Source organism: Microcaecilia unicolor, chromosome 2 (assembly GCF_901765095.1).
Source record: "Microcaecilia unicolor chromosome 2, aMicUni1.1, whole genome shotgun sequence".
Lineage (NCBI taxonomy): Eukaryota > Metazoa > Chordata > Amphibia > Gymnophiona > Siphonopidae > Microcaecilia > Microcaecilia unicolor.
Window position 1 is genome coordinate 29,379,212 of NC_044032.1, and position 18,423 is coordinate 29,397,634.

At 41.3% G+C, this 18,423-nt stretch overlaps 1 protein-coding gene across 1 annotated transcript in view; it reads right to left on the reverse strand.

Annotated features, from left to right (window-relative positions):
* UBE2R2 (ubiquitin conjugating enzyme E2 R2) overlaps positions 1-18,423 on the reverse strand; it is a 155,097-nt gene that overhangs the window by 56,818 nt on the left and 79,856 nt on the right. Inside the window, exon 3 of the mRNA XM_030192873.1 lies at positions 13,065-13,162. Coding sequence (XP_030048733.1) covers positions 13,065-13,162 — 98 coding nt within the window. The remainder of the gene's footprint in view (positions 1-13,064; positions 13,163-18,423) is intronic.

An 18,423-nucleotide genomic window follows, 5' to 3' on the forward strand; every position in this document is an offset into this window, starting at 1 on the left:
AATCCTATCATATACATATGTGACCACTAACAGATGGTAACCCTAGCACCAAATACTTTAAGCCATATATCAATACAGCATAAACTGTACCCTGATTTTACCATGCTCCGCCTTCAGCAAGGAGGAATTGGTTAGAACTACTTACCTAATGCATTCACCTAACATTCTTGTACAGTGACATGTACCCCAAGTCAGGTTAACCCAGTCAATTCGGAGCCTGGGCATGGAAGGTGGCCACAGAGCACACATAATTAGACTGTTCAGTCTGTTTGGTGCAAGAGTTCCTGAAACTGCACTTTGCTGATGCAAAATGGACATTCTAGTGATTTGCCAGGTCAAAAGGTCCAGAACAAGGAGTGATGTTTTATGTTAACCACGGCCACATGCTATAGCTAGAAATGGTATATAAGAACACCTCTGTGGTCCAAACGTTATCTGATGATCTCACCAGATCTGAGCAAACATCCTCTCATATATCCTAGTTCATAATACTCCGACTTCTTCTACACCTCCCTGCACTGATGGGACTCTTCAGAGCTCCTGCTTGCCTCCTGCCACACATCTCCAGGAGAAGACATCAGGCTGTATAAAACCAGCTCTGTACTGCTACTGGGTAATAAGCAGGTGGCCCCTGAATTCCGGGCCTAGGGCCTAAGTGTGTATTTACTTTAAACCCCTTTTAATAAGTGCAAGTTATTTTTCTTTGAATGACCCAGCATTGTGCATAACCTTCCCATACTTGTTGCCTCCTTCATTCCAGTAATTTACTTGTTGATAGAATACATTTCTATTCATATAACTTGGGCCTTGTGTCTGTTGCTTGTCAGTATTGCTCAGAAGCTAGAACTTAGATCTGTGTGGTCTGGGGATATACCTTGTATTTTCCTGACCCTAGAGTGCTAAACATACCATTATACTTCAGGCTGTCCCCATCTTATATAGTGCTATCAGAAAGCACTGTAAAGCTACAAATTCGCTCCACTTACACAGTCACAATTTTAGTGTACAATGTATTAGTATTTCAAGCTGCAAAGTACTTGTTTGCCAGCCATTTTGAAATAAAGGGGGTGGGGGTAACCGTAAGGGCTCCAGGCCCCTCGTCTATATAGAGTAAATTTAATACAAAGCTTGGATTGACAACCTTCTGCAAGAACAGAGCTCAATGCAGGGTGAATTTTAACCTGAATTCACCCATCAGCTGGAACCGGACTACTTAGCTGATATCTTTATTGCACAAACTGTGCCCTGCACTTTGTGTACAGATACCAGCATGACCCCCACCCACTCTGGTGCCTGGTTTCAAGGACTTTCCTAATTCCAATAACTGCATATTTACCAACGTAAAGCCCTGCAAACCAAGAATACTAGCCTGATGCTACCATCCGACCGATATAATCATTTCAGGTGTCCACCAGTCATTTTATCTGCTACTTCACTGCTGGGGCTCTTCTGAATCCAGTTGCTCATCTGGTGTCCTGCACGAACATCACCTGCTACCTTTATCTGTTGTATACCATCTCTATTATTGGTAAAGAGTAATAGGAAGCCCGATTTCAGGGCCTGACCCAGAGTTGCACACATTCATTATAATTCACTGAGAACCTGTCTTACTTTCCTGAGCTACCTCACATTTGAACATAATTCTTAGTTACTCATGTTTTCACCTAGATACAATTCGAGATGGTGCTGGGGAGGAGACAGATGTCTTCTTGGTACATGTGGATACCAGTGACATGGGAAAATGTGATAAGGAAGCTCTGGAAGCAAAATGTAGGCTCAGATGGAAAGCTAAAATCCAAATCCTCCAGGGCAGCATTTTCAGAAATGCTCCCCATTCCACACACAAGATTCAAGAAGCAGGCAGAGATCTGAAGTCTTAATGTGTGGTTGAGATGATGGTACAGGGATGAGGGATTTAGATTTGTTAGCAAGTGCACAACATTCTGGAAAAGGGGGAGTCTATTCTAAAAGGATGAACTGCACCTTAACTGGGATAGAACCAGGCTGCAGCACCAAAAAAAAGAGAAAGAGGCTTTTAAAACTGAAATGGAGAGAAAGTTGACAGTCACTCAGGAGTGCGTTTGGTCTGCAGTATCCTTGAAGGATATTAAAAAAGGCCATTAAGGAATCCCAATAGAGAGATTTCAACAATAGTGAAAGAAATCCAGGAGTGTAAGGGAACAGCGGAGTAAAGAATGGAAATTATCCCTGTCAACTTCTAAGCTGCTTGTAGATGCAAGGGAAATTTTTGTATACCAATGCTAGAAGCATAAAAAAATAAGATAGAACGTAAGAACATAAGCGTTGCCATACTGGACCAGACTGAAGGTCCATCAAGCCCAGAATCCTGTTTCCAACAGTGGCCAATCCAGTACCTGGCAAAATCCCAAAACAGTATATGTTATGCTGCTTATCCTAGAAATACGCGCATTTTCCCCAAATCCATCTTATTCATGGTTAATGGACTTTTCTTTTAGGAAATTATCCAAACCTTTTTTTAAATCCCGCTAAGCTAACTGCTTTTACCAAACTCTTTGGCAATGAATCCCAGAGTTTAATTACATCTTGAGTGAAGAAATATTTTCTTCAATTTGTTTTAAATGTATTACATTGTAACTTCTTTGCATGCCTCCTACTCCTAGTATTTTTGAAGGAGCAAACGAGATTCATGTCTACCAGATCCACTCCACTCATCTTATAGACCTCTATCATACCTCCCCTCAGCCTTTTCTCCAAGCTGAAGAGCCCTTGCCGCTTTAGCCTTTACTCATAGGAAGTCATCCCATCCCCTTTATTACTTGCTGCTCTTCTCTGTACCTTTTCTAATTCCACTATATCTTTGAGATGCAGAATTGCACACAGTATTTGAGGTGTGGTTGCACCATGGAGCGATATAAAGGCATTACAACTTTCTCATGTTTGTTTTCCATTCCTAATACCTAACCTTCTATTCTCTTTCTTAGCTGCCGCTGCACACCGAGCACAGAATTTCAACGTTATCAACAATGACACCTAAATCACTTTCCTGGTCTGTGACTCCTAATGTGGAACCTTACATCACATAGCTGTAAGTTCAGATTCCTCTCTCTCACATGCACTTGCGCACATTAAACATCATCTGCCATTTGGATGCCCACTCTCCCAGTCTCGTAAGGTCCTCTTGCAATTTGACAACTTAGAATAACTTTGCGTCATCAGCAAATTTAATTAACTTGCTAGTTACTTCCATCTCTAGATAGTTTATAACTATGTTAAAAAGCAGTAGTCCCAGCACAGACCCCCTGGGGAACCCCACTATCTACCCTTGTCCACTGAGAATACTGATCATTTAACCCTACTCTGTTTTCTATCTTTTAACCAGTTTTTGATCCACAATAGAACACTACCTCCTATCCCACGATTCTCCACTTTCCTCTGGAGTCTCTCACGAGGTACTCTGTCAAATGACTTTTGAAAATGCAAAACAGTTAAAGTACATAGCAGTAAATGAAGAGGTAGATATAACAGGTGTATAAAGAGACCTGGTGGAAGAAGAACAATCAAAGGGAGGGGGGGGGGGGGGATATGTTAAAGAGGGAATTAGGAAATATGGTAAAATTGGCCAACAGTATAAAGGGTAATTTCAATTATCTCATCAAAAAAATGATCACAGGACAAAAGATGGACAAAAAAAAAAAAATCAAGGAAAGACAAAATCACCTCTTCTACTTCACAGTCAGAACCCACTGCTGTTTCACAAAAAATTGTGGCGAGAAGAGACCTCAAAAATCAAGAGCTTCAAACAGAACAGCAACAACTGAAAACAGTAGAAAGCTCAACTTCATCACTGGTCATAAACATAGGGAGCTTTAGGGAGGCTTGGGCCCTGATGTTTTTATCTTCAGAGCACCCCTCTGAATAATGAACACAAGGGGTTACCTGTAAGAATCCTTTATCCCCACCCCCACCCCCTCCAATAACTACAACTATTCTATTCTGTGTGATAATTTCAGCCTTGGCTTACAGGTTGAAATTGTGAAAAATAACAGATAGATAGATAGATAGCTCACACACTTCCCGTATCAGACTGGGTCCAAGCATATTTACGCATCAAAGTGTGACAACTTGGGCAGTCATGAGATGGGAAATAGAGAGGTGGGCATGCACCTGGTACTGCTGAAAGGGAAGTTTAAGATCTGGGAGAGAGAGAGAGAAAAAAAAGACAGAATGTGAAAGGAAACAGAGAGCTTATGTAAGGGTCATGACCCAAGGCATAACATTAAACAGTTACTGATTCTATTATATGCTTTTATAGAACAGACAAAAGGTATAATAATAAAGGTGAAGTTCCTTTTTATATATATATATATATATATATATATATATATATAATAAGTATATCATTCTGCTTAGGCTCATACTTTACATGATATTACTTTATAATATCAAGTCCCTATAAGAAAGAATATGATCTTTATAGAAGCTGGAAAAGTTTCTTTTTTTTTTAGACAGTCACAGAAGCCAGGTGGTGGATGAAGATAACGACCTTGAGACCCAGGAGGCATAACTGCTATTTTAGGGATTAGGATATGAACTGATAATTGTCAGAATAGGTCAGATGTATTTGGAACAGGAAAGTAGATGATTGGTTGGTGGAATGTGCTAAAATGGTAAATTAGTTTCCGGATTGTCTAACTTGTGCTAAACCAATTGTATAAAAATTGAGGGCAGTGAACTGGCATGGAAATAAGGAAGTCTCTCTAATTATTTCTTTCTGTATTTCAGACTTGCAATAGACTCTGCTTGAGCTACTATTTACTTGTTTCCAGAATAAACTTTTCCTTTCACTTCTGAGTATGACAGTATTATTTTGTTTTATTAGTGTAAGAAAATAAACTCCAAGAATGTGGGTATTCCAGCAATTATCAGTTGAGGTAAGCTCTAATGGGGGGCAATTATCTAGTGTGTGAAAATACATAGACCCCAACATAAACTCCACAATAAGTTTAAAAATCCAAATATCAAACAGAACAGCGAGTTCCTGCTTTTTGTAAGGCACTCACTGTTTTTTTTTTTTTGTGGAGGTTTTTTTTTTTGTTTTTTAAATGACTAAAGGTGAGCTTTCTATTATTTTCAGCTGTTTTGTTTGAAGCTCTTGATTTTCTGAGGTCTTTTTGCTCCACTATTTTTTTTGAAACAGCAGTGGGTTCTGACCTTAAAGTAGGAGGTGATTTTGTCTTCTTCATTTCAATTACCCCAATATTGACTGGATAAATGTTACATCAAGGAGTGCAAGGGAGGTAAAATTTCTAGAGGTAATAAATGATCATTTTTTAAATTTATGTTACATTTGTACCCCGCACTTACCCACTCATGGCAGGCTCAATGGTTCAAGAGCTGACAAAAGGGGGAGCTATTTTAGATCTAGTCCTTAGTGAAATGCAGGGCATGGTACGAGAGGTAACGGTGTTGTGTCTGCTGGGAAACCATCATAACACGATCAAATCTGAGCTGATATCTGGAGTGAAGTCAAAGGAAAGCTACTGTAGCAGCATTTACTTTTTGAAATGGTGACTGAAAATGAGAGGGGGGGGGGGGGAAGCTAAACAGATCAGCTGTGAAGGTTAGGACTATAAATCAGGCATGGACATTGTTATTTAAATACCATCTTGGAAGCCCAGACCAGATGTATTCCATGTATTTACAAATTGGAAAGAACAAACGACAGCCAACATGGTTAAGTGAAAGAGGCTATTGGAGCCAAAAGAACATCCTTCAAAGGGTGGAAAAAGAATCCAAATGAAGAGAATAAGAATCAACATAAGTGCTGGCAAGCTGGCTACAGAACAGTGATACATAAGGCTAAAAGAATATGAAGAGAAAGTTGCCGCAGAGCCAAACACTCACAGTAACAACTTTTTCAGGTACATTAGAAGATGAAAGCCTGTGAGGGAATCCGTGGGACCGTTAGATCATGAAGGAGCAAAGGGGCAACTCAGGGAGGACAAGGCCATAGCGGAGAAACTGAATGAATTCTTGCTTCACTCTTTACAGAAGATGTAAGAGATCTACCTGTACCAGAAATGGTTTTCAAGGGTGATGATGCGGAGGAACTAAAAAATTTCAGTAAACCTGGAAAATGTACTGAGCCAAATCAACAAGTTAAAGAGTAGTAAATCACCTGGACTGGATGTCATGCATCCAAGGGTACTGAAAGAACTGAAACATGAAATAGCTGATCTGCTATTAGTAATCTGTAGCCAGTCATTAAAATCGTTTGTAGTACCTGAATATAGGAGGGTGGCCAATGTAACACCGATTTTTAAGAGTACAATGAGTGATCTGGGAAATTATAGACCAGTAAGCCTGACTTCAGTGACAGGCAAAATAATGGAAACTATTATAAAGAATACAATTATGAAACACAAACATGGTTTAATGGGACAGTCAGCATGGGGAATTTAGTAGGAATAGTCACATCCATGAGGCACTGAAGTATCACATGCTGGCTCTTGGGTATGTGAAGACTGTTTTACCCCCTCTAACTTAGGAGCACTTCGAGGACACCAGTGACTTCTGTCATCTTGGGGCTATATGCCAGCCTCTGCCTACCACTCTACATCATGAGCCCCTGGCATTAGCCTAGGTAGAATCTTTCTGACACTGAGCATGGCTAGAGGCCACTGGGACTGGTCATCTTCAGAGTCCCATTTGAAGGTGATCAATACACTGACAAAGCATCCTTCACATCTGAAGCAGCTTTGGGGCCCATAAAAGTGCTATACTATACCAATATCCTGGACTTACTAACACTAAATATGTTTGTTCACAGATGTCTTTGGGAGAAGTGCCATCTACAGCAACATGGATCATGGTCAAGCCCCAGGTAACATAACGTTAACATAACATAGTAGATGACGGCAGAAAAAGACCTGCACGGTCCATCCAGTCTGCCCAAGGTACAGGCATTAGTTGAGTTCTGTTATAGATATGGTCCTGCTACACTTCTTAGAGAAACGGGGGGAGGAGCACTTTTTTTGAGACACGTCTTCTGGAAAGAAATAGCCCCAGAGAATAGATTTTTGAAAAGATCATGGCAAGGTGCCCAAGGTTCTGAAACAATGCCTATACTGGGTTATGTGTGAAAAATAAATGAAAATAAGTAGGATGTTACTGGGAACTGGCACCACAAAACCGCAACTTGACAAAGCTGAAAAACTTAACAGGATAGAAGTGAAAACGTCTACACGAGCTCCAGTGACATGCAACTGACCCGCTCCATGGAAAGATGAAAACCAAGATGGTTCTGTGTGAAAGCAGTACGCAGAAATAATGAGCACGTGCAGTAAGGCAGTTCAGAAGCTTTTAAATACCAAGCTGGAATAGCTTCCTGTTTGCAAGCTGTCTGCGACATCACCCCTATTGTGAGAGATTGCTATCAAGATGTCAACTGATGCTGGGGCTGGAATTATGTTAGCTGGGATAGCAGAAAAATGCTGGATGTTTATTAACTTATTTGATTAAAACTGTCATATCCATACTGCCATGGGAGACATGTGCATGAAATTTCTACCAGAGTTAACATACTTAAAGTAAGAGTAATAATATATTACAGACCTCTCATGTCATGAATTTTCTCTTATTTATATGTAGATATAATGCCACTTTCTATGGATGGATTAAAAACCTATACACTAGAGGTCTGTGGGGGTCCAGTGAGGCCTGAAAAAGGTAGGCAGCAAGCTGAGGAAGGGTTCAAGCAAAAAGAAAAATAACCTTTGAGGAGACAGAGAAGCTGTGTTTGAGCCTTGGACAGTGATCCTTTCAGGTAGTACAGTTTTCATCTCAACTCCTTCTTCCCTGACATGTGGTGTCCTCCCCAGGGACTGGTGCTCTCCACAATGCTTTTTGTTTGGCTCTACATATTCAGTCTCTGGGATCAGCTCTTATTCTTACGTCAACCATTTTCTTTTAGTCTATTACACTGACCTGAACTCCACTGATTTACAGTCAATTCAAAATTGTTTGTATCTTGTAGCATGTTGGCTAAAGATCATCGCTTAGTTTTGAACCCCGAAAAGATAGTAGCCTGTTGGGTTACTGGGTCATCTCCACCAACTATTACTTCTTTGACAGGCACATTATTCCCATTCCATCTTTTCAATATCTGTCATTCTGGATTCAGCTCTGTCCTTTGGATCTCAGATCTCAAGTTGTTAAAACAGTTTTTTTTTTTTTGCGTACGTTAAGATCAATTCATAACTTACTGGATTTTGATGTTCTCTGTTTTATGCCTTTCTTTGTTCTAGATACGGATTATTGCAAATGTCAACTATGCAGGGATTACTAAACAATCTTAAGGGGGCGTGTCAAGATGGCAGCACACTAAGTTCTCCTGGTGCTAGCTCTCGACAGTTTGGAGAATAAAACTTTTTTTCTTCAAGAAATATGCCCCATACAAAGTGTAAGGGGATAGTTAAGATGGTTTCCTCGGCCGCCGTAAAACTACCCCCGCAACAACAAACTATCGAGCGCTATGCCACGAGGCAACCGGTCCAACCTACCGAGAGGGGCCCTGCTGAAGCCACGGGGGAAGACACCCTTGGAGTCTTGGGGCTAGATGTGTCATTCTCCCCTCCGGATCATCATCCGCCGCTGCCGCCCGATGGTCGCCTCTCCAGGCGAGACCTGCTCGACCCGGAAGTGGAAGGGGTATCGGTCGACGATCGAGAAACTCGAGGGGCGAGCCATTCAGGCGGCCAAGAGATGGAGGAAATCCTGGCTGAGCCAGCTAAGAGGGATCGATCGACAGAGGTGATTCTGGAGAGCATTTGGGACGCTCTCCAGAGAGTGGAATTGACGACGGCCAGAACAGCACAAGAGATTGCAACCTTACTAGGTACCGTTGAACATTTAAAACTTTCCCTAAATACTTCTAAGCAATTTAAGGCTGTTAAAGACGATATCTCTCAGTTGCAAGGAGTATCAGCCTCGGTAATTAAGGATAATAGCATAATCCACTGTCGACTTGAACAAATAGAAAACTACAACCGTAGGTTGAACTTACGTTTTTTGAACTTTCCTCAGGAGTTTGGAATCAATCCACAGGAAGCCTTTAAAACATATCTCTTAGAAGTATTAAACTTTACCCCAGACTCTTTTCCACCATTGAATAAAATATATTATATACATACAAAAAAAATCAGTGGACGATACCCTTCAAGCCTTACCATCAGAGGTACCAGAAAAACAGTTAAATATATCCGAGATATTAGAAACATCTCTAACAGCTGCTTCTGCAAGAACTACCCCCAATTTGACTGCCCCTATCGGACCGACCGTTCACTTGTCTATTAGATTGTAAGCTCTTTGAGCAGGGACTGTCTCTCTTTGTTAAATTGTACAGCGCTGCGTAACCCTAGTAGCGCTCTAGAAATGTTAAGTAGTAGTAGTAGTGTCTTTTGTTTTTCAACAAGACCAAGATGCAGTAAAACGTATGTACTTTAAAAAGATGCATGTTTTGTTCCGGGGGGAAAAGATATGGATGTACCCAGATATAACCAAGCAAACACAAGAAAGGAGAAAACTCTTTCTTTCTATGAGACCTGAAGTGTTAAAACTGGGAGCCTCCTTTTATTTGAATTACCCGTGTAAATGTGTCATTAAATAAGCTGTGAGGAAAGCAGAGGTATTGAAGACTCCGGAGGCTCAGATGAGTGGGAAAGGCAGGGAAAGGGCGAACCTATATGCCTGCATCCACTGTTGGTGGGAAAGGACAGGGAAAGCAAGGCAATATGTCCACATCCATAGAGGTATGGGTAAGGCAGGGAAAGGGCTAACCTATGTGCCTTTAAAGTGAAGCTGCTATAGCCTCCAACACCCCGGTTAACAACTGGCAAGCCAGGAATCACCTCCCGGCAGATTTTTCTGGAGCTCGAACAAGCTGCAGCCACCCTGCTAGGGGAGATAGAGAATACTGAAGAGGCAGTGGAGCTAGCTGGCCAAGAGGGCACTGTAAAAGTTTGAGTGCTCTCTATCTCCCCTGCTGGTTGATGGACATAACCCATACGTAATGGCTTCATCTGCTTGATGACAAGGAAATATCTTTTTTCAACCAGAACAATTGAAAGAATTTATAACTGTAAAGAAAGTTGGTTAACGTCATTTCCCATTATTATGGTATAATATGATTTACGGGACCGAGAAAGTGTGTTAAGCATATTTCCTCTGGGGCAGATATTATTGATTTAAGAAGTCTTCTTTTTCCTTACGCTCACCCCTTGAATTAGTGATCTAAAGAAGAAATTATTAATGTTTACTTTAAACTGGTGTTATTGTAATATTTTCTTTTTCTGAATTTCCTGTCAAGTGTAATAGCTTGTTATTTAATGAAAATGAATAAACAATAAAATAAAATAAATAAACTATCTTAATAGATTACAAACTATAAAATACCGCAGCCTGTATACTCTGTCAGGCATCCTGCTTTGATCATAGTTCACCTCTCCTCTGACAACTTCCTTGGTTACACATTGATTTCAGGATTAAGTTTATAACTTACTTTGACCAACAAGGTTCTTTACAGTGGTTCCCCTGTCTACCTTGCTTCCTTGGCGATTCCCTACACATCTTCTCACACTTTACATTCACTAACAGGCTAGTCCTCCCCACACCCCTCGAAACCTAGATGGAAATCCACCAGATCTAGTGCATTCTATTTTATTTCACCAGCACTATGGAATTCATTACCACAGTGCATTCAACTTGGAAATATCTTACACATCCTTTCATAATCTATTAAAGACCCACTTGTTTCAGCACGCTTTCTATATTAAGGTTTGGCTTGAATCTGCAATGGGAGGTCAGGGAACAGTTTAGCTGCGTGAATTGTTAAATTTGGACTGTCTTTGTATTCATGTCTTCGACTACGTTCTTTGTGGGACAGATAGGAAATAACTAATGCAACCAAACACTATCTACAACTGGTTTTCTTTTCTGTTGTTTTTATTGATTTTATTGTAAACCTCTAATTTCCTTGCAATGAAAGCAGTATAGCAAGTTTAACAATAATGAGGCTCAGAAAGCTGGGGTATTGGCCATAGGACAGAGGTGTTTAATGCCACTCCTCAGGGGCCGCAGCCCACTCGGGTTACAGGAATTCCCCAATGAATATACATGATATCTATTTGCATGCATTGTGGAAATCCTGAAAACCTGGCTGTGTTGCAGCCCTTGAGGATCGACATTGAACACCCCTGCACCCTTTCAAGCCTGGGGAAGGTACATGATTATCTTGGTAAAAGAGGCACTGGCGCACAGCGAAAATGGCCGTTTGCACGGGCCCCTTTTACCGCAGCTTAGTAAAAGGGCCCCTAAGATGAGTTAACAAACAAGAACATAACAGATCTGAAAAAAAGGGTACAACACATCTTGGGACAAACCAATAATCTTGTACTAAAAACAATTAACTTCAAAGAATTTTTAGAACGTCTCTGTAGAATTAAAATGCTCTAAACAAAGCTTGTTTTGCATTTACATTGTTTTATTCTTGCTTTTCAAATTTAAGGCAAGCTGAATACAGAAAAAAAAACCTTCAGCCACTGAAAGGGGAAGAGCAAACAAAATGAACAAAAAAACCAAAACCACTGTTCTGAGAATATCTAGCAAGCAGGTTAGTAGAGGCCATAGTAAAAGTTGCATCCTCCACTCTCAAATTTTGGTCCAGGTGAGAGCAGGAATGCAATATCAAGGCACACAGGTAAAAACAAAAATTCAATGGGTACTCTTTCAAATAACTGTCCAGCTCCTTTGTTGCAGCAGCTGTTTCAGTAGTGGTGCAGGACTACTAGTTCTTGTCAGACAGGAGTTCCTGCAAAGCGCAGCTCAAAATCTGACAAGTCAGAAAAGTCACATGAAGTGGACAGAAGAGAAATACCTGCTTTAACAGTAGCTAACACACAAAACAGGTATAAAATCCCAGGTACTAGACGGCAATTTTTGGGTGCCATGACAACCCAGCACTCTGGATTTGTCAAAGACGGCTGTAAATACACCACTAGTATTACCTACTACCCACTTTTTTTCTCCCTTTATTGGCCTAGTCCCACATGTGGATTTTAAGCCCATCAATAAGCTCCATTTCTGTTCAATTTTTATTTGCTATATGATTATGGATACAATCATAAATAACCAAGCAAAACCTGCTTGTACAGAAGTGATTAAATCCATATATCATAAACCAAAAGGAAATATTACAAAAGAAATCTACTAGAAAACTCTGGAGTGGAGGAGTGGCCTAGTGGTTAGGGTGGTGGACTTTGGTCCTGGGGAACTGAGGAACTGAGTTCGATTCCCACTTCAGGCACAGGCAGCTCCTTGTGACTCTGGGCAAGTCACTTAACCCTCCATTGCCCCATGTAAGCCGCATTGAGCCTGCCATGAGTGGGAAAGCGCAGGGTACAAATGTAACAAAAAAAATAAAATCTTGTGTTGATTGGGGCTATAACCACAAGCCACCAAATAGTTCTATGCAGTTTGGATGTACCAAACCATAAAAACAGAACTTTCTAGATACAAAAAGGGAAATAGTCATACATTCTTTAAATCAAGACTTGTTTTCAAGTGCCCTTAGGCAAGGCTGACTATTTGTTTTTCCCTTTAAATTCTGTGCTGCTCTTTGGAACACTGTTGGATATTACATCTTGCTATGCAGTCCTTCTACACTCACTTTAAAATAACTGCCATCATGACTGCAGATGCAAATGAAATATTTAAATTGCTTAAGCTGTAATATTTAACTCGATACTAAATGCACCAAAGCCTCAAGCAATTTTTTTAAGTACGTAAAGTAGCATATTAGAGTTATATGACTGCCTCCAGTACACTATACAAGTTAAAACTGCCATTAATGTGGTCCTTGAATCCAAATATTGGACAAAATGTGGAAAGATTTAGCCTCATGAGCAAGAGAGAACTGTGGTCAACAGTATTAGGTCCAAGAACTCATAGTAAATCATCCACATCTTCAAAGTCAGAATCAAACTGATTTTCAACCTCACATGTTTACACATTGCTTAGACCATTACCTGACATTCTGTGTGGGATTCCACCTTTCTGATGGTAGCTCTCCACTTTGTGGATCATCAACTGGTGGGTGAAGAATTGAGATGCATACGTCTCCATTCTAAAAATAGACATGTTAAGAGTATTAATTATATTAATTGGGGAACTACTGTTAAAAAGACAATACAGTTATAAAATGATTGAGTTCTCAGATCATTAATTCGTGCTGGTGAATCAAAAACTAAGATCTTTGCATCCTAGTGTCTTCAGACTTTGAAATATGTTGCATCCAAGCCACACTACTTAGTAGCATGTGTCTGACCTAGGGAAACCTCAAACTAGAGCAAACTCAATCGGTCACTATAGTTAAAAAGTTCCCAGAGTGAATGGTGCAAGTTTGTAAAAATATTACACTGAATTCAGGCAACTATTTTTGCAGTTTATTCAAACAGAAATTAACAAGTTGAGGGATTTCACTTCATTTTCTAGGATTTCCAAGTTCAGGGTGGCTTCCACCATTTCAGGTATGTTAAATTGTAAGCATTTTGGGGAAAGGACTTCAGTACCTGAAGAAAATGGGAGATAAAGTAACTTGCTAGATGTCACAAGGAATATTAGTATGAGAAGTGGGATTTTTAGACCCCAAAATCTAATTTGTAGTACATTTAGTCACTCTAAATATCAAAAAGCTTCAAGGTCAAATAGAAGTCTGAGAATGAGGTCTTAACGTCCAGTAAAATTCAAACTGTGCACGTCATCCAGGGGACATGGGTTCAGATACCAGCTTAGATCATCCATTTCACAGGTCTTCACACACTGGTGACTCTAGGGCCCAAGACTGCAGGTTTCTAGGACCAAGTTGGGGAGTATTAAGAAGAAAACTTCTGGATAGTTATGCAGAAAGACATGGCACTTGTCCTGGACCCAATCTAAATTTAGGTAAAGAAAAACTGATAGGTAAAAAGAAAAAACTATGAGCTACTGGAGTATAAAAAGGCAGATTTAGTTAGTGGAAAATCACTTAAACAGCTCCACAAGAATTCTAGCAGAACACCAGAAAAGGCCACATCACTTACCTGTAAACATGTTCCTGGTAGACAGAAGTAAGCAGACATACAAGAGAGTGATGTCATTGGCTGAGAACAGCTCTGAACTCAGAAAAAAAAAATGTAGAGTTCTGAACAGACATAGCCCTTCCTAATGCAATAGTTCACTTAGTTTAAAGCTTAGAAAAAAAAATCTTGAAACAGGGAGGAAATACACGCATAATTAATTCTATTTGCAGAGTAAACTTGTTACAGGGAAGTAACTGATTTCTATATGGACAGGATTGAAATCTAGCATAAAGTGGATGACTACCAAGCTCAGGTGTGCTCCTGCCTCTGATATTCTACTGAGGAATGGACTAGAAAGTTTGTGAGCGCTAAACAGATCAGTTTGTTCAGTACTGTTTGACCAGCCTGTCAAAGACACTGAAGACTGGTTCAGAAAGTACTACAAAGTATGGGGTGATGAACAATTAGCCACTGCACCAGGCAGCCTTTATGTGATAAAATTTTAACTTAGTCAAAAAATACTTGTAACTATACATGATAGCCAAATTTACTAGTATACATAGTAACATAGTAGATGATGGCAGAAAAAGACCTGCATGGTCCATCCAGTCTGCCCAAGACAAACTCATATGTGTATACCTTACCTTGAATTTGTACCTGTCCTTTTCAGGGCACAGACCGTATAAGTCTGCCCAGCAGTATTTCCTGCCTCCCAACCACCAGTCCCGCCTCCCATCATCGGCTCTGGTACAGACCGTATAAGTCTGCCCTCCCCTATCCTAGCCTCCCAACCACCAACCCCTCTTCCCCTCACCTGCTCCGCCACCCAATTTCAGCTAAACTTCTGAGGATCCATTCCTTATGCACAGGATTCCTTTATGCCTATCCCACGCATGTTTGAACTCCGTTACCGTTTTCATCTCAACCACCTCCCGCGAGAGGGCATTCCAAGCGTCCACCACCCTCTCCGTGAAAAAATACTTCCTGACATCTTTCCTGAGTCTGCCCCCCTTCAATCTCATTTCATGTCCTCTCGTTCTCCCGCCTTCCCATCTCCGGAAAAGATTCGTTTGCGGATTAATACCGTTCAAATATTTGAACGTCTGTATCATATCACCCCTGTTCCTCCTTTCCTCCAGGGTATACATGTTCAGGTCAGCAAGTCTCTCTTCATAGGTCTTGGAACGCAAATCCCATACCATCCTCGTAGCTTTTCTTTGCACTGCTTCCATTTTTTTAACATCCTTCGCAAGATACGGCCTCCAAAACTGAACACAATACTCCAGGTGGGGCCTCACCAACGTCTTATACAGGGGCATTAAAACCTCCTTTCTTCTGCTGGTTACTCCTCTCTCTATACAGCCTAGCAATCTTCTAGTATGCTTACTGGAATACCAGAAGTTTGAAGTCAAAGGAGACAAAGCTGTGTAGACCAAGTTCTAGGAAGCACATGAGCTTGTCTGAATTCCAGAATTTAAAGAATTCTCATTATAATGCATTGAGAGTTAGGAATAAAGGAAGGTGAAACACTGATGTGTGTTGATTATCTTTAAGGAGCTTAATTTCATAGCAATGAGGATGCATTCATGAGTATAGCTCATATGAATGAGGCTTGAAGATCACTGATTCAGTGATTCTTCTGGCCAAGTAACTGTTACCAGGTAAAAGTACGGGTGGAACTAGGCTGCTGAAGCCCTACATTTAAAAAGGAGATAGAGCAATTTCTAAACTAGATCTTGGAGGAAGCCACGAATATAATGCCCAGTAGAAAGGTTGTCATAAATCCTAAGTAGCCCAGCTGCATATAAACAAATGAGATAGGCAGTTGATTCCAAACTATTCCCTCACTATGAGGCAAGCTACTAGGCAGATCTATTATTAGAGGGCAATGCTCTCTGTTGGAACCTTTATCTACCTATTTTTTTTACTCCCTCTGGTATACTGAAGATCCTACTCACTTTTTGAATAACATACAATATTAAATTTATTGATCAACAAGAAGGGGTGTGCCTCACCCCTCTGTACAAAAAAACTTAGTGCAACAGTTTGGTCAGGATAGAGAAACCAGTTTAAAAAATGTTGTTGTGAGACCATCATTGTTTTATATTTTAAGGTAAGCCAATTTTCTCCTTATTGCCCAATACAGGTATTTTTCAACCGTTTTCATCTCGTGGCACATTTCCAAGGTGCAAACACTGTCAAGGAACACCACTGGAATGTAACCTATACTCATCTGTCCCTGCTAAGATCCATTCCATCCCAACCCATACCTGTAATCTTCAGAAGTAGTAGTTATTTCATTTAAATATGCTACTGAAATACATTAGAACACCAATATACCCTGCTACTGAGAAACTGAAACAAGATTGACTGTTACAGATTCCTACACAGACATCACGAGCCAGCAGAATCCTTTACCTCTGTTACAAAATATGACTCTCACCTGATACAAAATAAGGAACCACAAAAAAAAACCTGCAGACAAAAACTCTGCATGTTGTGTAACACCAGAGAAATATAAACATAAACATAGTAGATGACGGCAGAAAAAGACCTGCACGGTCCATCCAGTCTGCCCAACAAGATAAACTCATATGTGTATACCTTAATAAAGAAATACATGTCCTCCTGTACAGTGAAAAATAAAGCCAATAGATGTAAATTCTCAACACCAACATAATTCAAACACTGAACTGAAAATAAAATCATTTTTCCTACATTTGTAGTCTGGTGGTTTTATTATTCCAATCATCTTGTTCCCAATCTTTCATTCTGCTTTCTTCTCACTGTTCTCTCAACTGTTTCCAGGGCCTCCTTTCCATTTGCAGTTCCTCACCTCCTGCCCTGTGTCTTTCTGATCTTTCATCCAGTTTCTCTGCCTCCTTCTCAAATCTATCTCCCCTCCCCTCTTCCCTTCCCTATGTGTGCAGCCTGTCTCCCCTCTTTTCTTCCATACCCATTTTATCTATCTTACCTCTGTGTCCCTGTCTCTATCCTACTCCCACATTCAGCATCTCGCTTCCCCTGCCCAACATCTCCATTCTGTATCCCTACTCCCCCTGTTCAGTTATCACCCCTCCGTGTCCCTAACCCATATCCAACATCACCCTTTTCCCCGACCACAGGCTCCCCCCCAAGTCTAGTATTTCCCTTCTGGTGTCCCTAATCACCTCCCAGCCCGAGTTCCTACCCTCTCTCTACCCAGCATCGACTCTTTCCCCGTCCCTCTGCTCCTCCATACCCATCATCTCCCTTCTGTTTCTCTATCCCTTCCCATGTCCAGCTTCTCTCTACCCAACATCTTTCCTATTCTTCCCACATGGTCCACTATCTGTCTCTTCTCTCCACCCTTCATCCTATGTCCAGCATCATTTCCTCATCTTCCCTCCATCCTACCACAGGACAGTATCTCTCTCCGCCTCTCCAATACCCAGTGCAGCATGTGTCCCTACCACTGAGTCCAACATCCTTCCTCTTCCCTCCTTCTCCCACGTCTCCCCACTATAGCATTTTATTTCCCCCCTCTCTGGGTCCCCCCTGGGTAGCTTGGCATCTCCCCCCCCCCCCCCCCACAGGTCCAGATCTTTTACCATCTTCTCCTGCCAATCTACCATCTCTCATGCCCTCTGCATGGTCAAACTTCTCTCTTGCGCCCCCCTGCAAATCCAGCAGCTCTCCCCTCCATTTGCCCAGCCCTGTGATGTTTCAATCCCATATTTCTTGCTTCCTCCTGTCCGAGTGTACCTCTTCCCAAGGCACTTCAAACTTGTCTCCTTGCTGCAGCAGCTATCAACACACGCTGTCTGCAGCTAGCCTTGGAACCTTTCCTCTGCATGTTCCAGGCTCCCGGAAATTGAATCAGCTGGGAGAGGGGGAGTGGAACTTGCAGAGGAAAGGTTCCAGGGCCAGCTGCAGACAGTGTGTGATCGCTGCTGCTGCTGCAGGCATGGGAAGAAGCGGGAGAGGTGTTTGAACCCACAGGGGGAGTGGGGGAAAGAAGCGGTGTCAGAAGAGCTCCTGACTTGCACTCGGGGAGGAAGGAGAAAAATGCAGCATCAAGGAAAGAAAAAAAAAAAAAAAAAAAAGATGCAGCTGGAAATGAGAAAAAAAATAATTTTAAAAAATCATGCAGTGTCATGGAGATTCCTAAAGTCTCACGGCACACCTGGGAAGCAGCCGCAGCACACCGGCTGAAAAATGCTGGCGTTATTGGCCTAGTACCCTGATGGCGAACCTATGACACGCGTATCAGCACTGACACGTGTGCCATTTTCGCTGACACGTGGCGGATTTCAGCATTTCCTTGATTTGTCCAGGTTTCTCGACA